This window comes from Notothenia coriiceps, unplaced genomic scaffold (assembly GCF_000735185.1).
Source record: "Notothenia coriiceps isolate Sejong01 unplaced genomic scaffold, NC01 NC01_scaffold00004366, whole genome shotgun sequence".
In the NCBI taxonomy this organism is placed as follows: domain Eukaryota; kingdom Metazoa; phylum Chordata; class Actinopteri; order Perciformes; family Nototheniidae; genus Notothenia; species Notothenia coriiceps.
The window spans coordinates 7,356-9,807 of record NW_011337067.1 but is presented as its reverse complement, the minus strand read 5'-3'; the positions used below and the strand labels follow the sequence as shown (position 1 = coordinate 9,807).

Below are 2,452 nucleotides of genomic sequence, written 5' to 3'. Positions count from 1 at the left end.
TAAGTGGGAGAACTTGCACAATTGGTGGCTGACTAAATACTTTTTCCCCCCACTGTATGTATACTTATTTAGTTGTTTGTGTTATCTGTGTATTACATTTAGAAAGCAATATCATTTTTTTCAATCCATCAAGGTCTGAATCAAAGTTGGAATTGTTTGTAATCCTGATTTTGCTCAATCTTGTTCTGCTTTGGATTTTAAATTCTGGAAGGTTTCTCGTATTGTTAAAATAAAAATAAAAAATGTAGTCCTTTTCACAACTCAGGACTACTTTTACCCCATGCGTAATTCTTCCACCACCTACAAATCATGAGTAACATTCAATCCATACCAATATATAAGAGTGCTTTGAACATAAATCAATTGGAAAAATAAATATCAAAAGCTTCTTCTTTAAGAAAGTTAAAAGGTATAATTATGATCAAGTGTTTGTTAACAAGCCTGGTTTTAATGTTAACGCTGGGGGGAACACTTTGAGTCCCATTTGGATGATGAGATGTGGCAAAAAAAGTTTTTGAATGCAAAGTCTCCGGAGACTTCAATGTCCATGTGTGTTGCGAGTCCAAACCTCCGGTTAGGGACTTTTTAAATCTCCTTGATTCTTTTGGTCTCGTTCAGTCCGTGGCTGGCCCAACACACGATAAAGGACACACTTTAGATTTAGTATTATCGTTTGGACTGTCTGTCTCTGTGGATGAAATCTGTGCAGCGATGGGTATCTCAGACCATTTAACGGTTCTGTTTACAACTTCGATCCCTTCCGCAGGAGTCGAATCACGTGCCCCTGCGCATCGTCTGCGTTCAATTAACCCCTTGGCTGCCTCACAGTTCTCTGATGTTTTTAATGCTTCTCCGATCTGTAAATTAGAGGTGAACTGTGCTTCTAGTGCTGTTGAGCTTATCTCCATGTTTGTCTCGACATGTACACTAATACTGGATTCTGTTGCTCCTTTTACGCTTAAACGCCCCAAAGTTCTCTCAGAGCCGTGGCTCAATGACTTTACTCGTGCTCTCAGACGCGCTTGCAGGCGTGCAGAGAGAAAATGGAAAAAGGATAAACTCCATGTCTCCTTAGAAATCCTTCATGCTTGCCTTTCCGACTACCAGACGGCAGTCAAAGCAGCCAAAACAGAGCACATTTCTCTGTTAATCTCCAAAAACAGCCATAAACCTCAGGTTCTTTTTAATGTCCTCAACTCGATCATTAATCCCTGTGATGTTTCTCCAATTGTGCCATCGACTACTCTCTGTGATAAGTTTCTTAAATTTTTTATTGAAAAAGTATCTGCTCTTAGGCTAGCCCACACTACCCCAGATCCTGCTCCTTTTCTGTGCCCTGCTGTCCTCGACCACTTTGAGCCTGTATCCCTCTCTTCTCTCTCGGATATAGTCAAGCACCTGCGGCCAACAAACTGCTCCTCAGACAGCATTCCCTCTCGCCTTCTCAGAGATGTTTTCGAATCAGTTGGTGCAAGTATTTTGTTACTTATAAACACCTCTCTTAGCCCAGGATGTATCCAAGCTGCCTTCAAACATGCCGTGGTCCAGCCACTACTTAAAAAGAAAAATCTCGACCCCTCCATTCTCGCCAATTTTAAGCCCATCTCCCAGCTTCCTTTTTTACCTAAAGCCCTGGAGCGAGTACTCTACGCCCAGCTGCAGTCTTTTTTAACCATGAATGGCATCCATGAAAAGTTTCAGTTTGGCTTCAAACCCATGCACAGCACTGAAAAAGCCCTTTTAAGAGTTTTTAATGATCTGCTCCTAGCCGCCGACTCAGGTAGCCCAGCTGTCCTGGTGCTGTTAGACCTGACAGCTGCCTTTGACACTGTGGACCATAGCATCCTGTTGTCACGGCTTGAACAGTCCGCAGGCATCGCAGGCTCTGCCCTTACATGGTTCAGGTCCTACCTGACAGACCGTAGCTTCTCAGTGCAGCTAGGTGCCTTCTCCTCTGCCAAAGCCCCTCTTACCTGTGGGGTTCCCCAAGGCTCGATTCTGGGCCCCATCCTTTTTCTACTGTACATACTGCCCCTAGGTTCAATTCTCCCAAAACGCAACATCCCCTTCCATTGTTACGCTGATGATGTACAGATCTATCTGCCTTTCAATTCAAATTTCAACTCACTACAGCAGTTGATGGACTGCTTGACAGCGATCAAATCCTGGCTGAGTCAGAATGTCCTCAACCTCAACGAGGTTTGATAAGCAGGTCAGTACAGTCAAGACCATTTTTTTTTAAAATACGTGCGTATGGACCAGGCGTCAATTGGACGCCTGCAGCTACAGTAGTCCAGAACACAGCTGCACGTCTTCTCACTGGCCATAAAAGGCATTACCACATCACCCCAATTCTGGCCTCACTGCACTGGCTTCCAATTCGGTTCAGAATTGATCTTAAACCAGCCAGAGCTTAAAGGTCGGCTGACCAGGCTCAAAACCAGAGGGTACC

General features: G+C 44.1%; 1 protein-coding gene across 1 annotated transcript; it reads left to right on the top strand.

Moving 5' to 3' along the window:
* Window positions 1–1,295: 1,295 nt before the first annotated feature.
* Window positions 1,296–2,205, top strand: LOC104942223 (RNA-directed DNA polymerase from mobile element jockey-like; the record flags this gene model as incomplete). The annotated part of the gene is made up of 1 exon (XM_010767420.1): window positions 1,296–2,205. A coding segment is annotated over one exon (910 nt), but the record flags the coding sequence as incomplete, so codon positions are not given.
* Window positions 2,206–2,452: the final 247 nt, after the last annotated feature.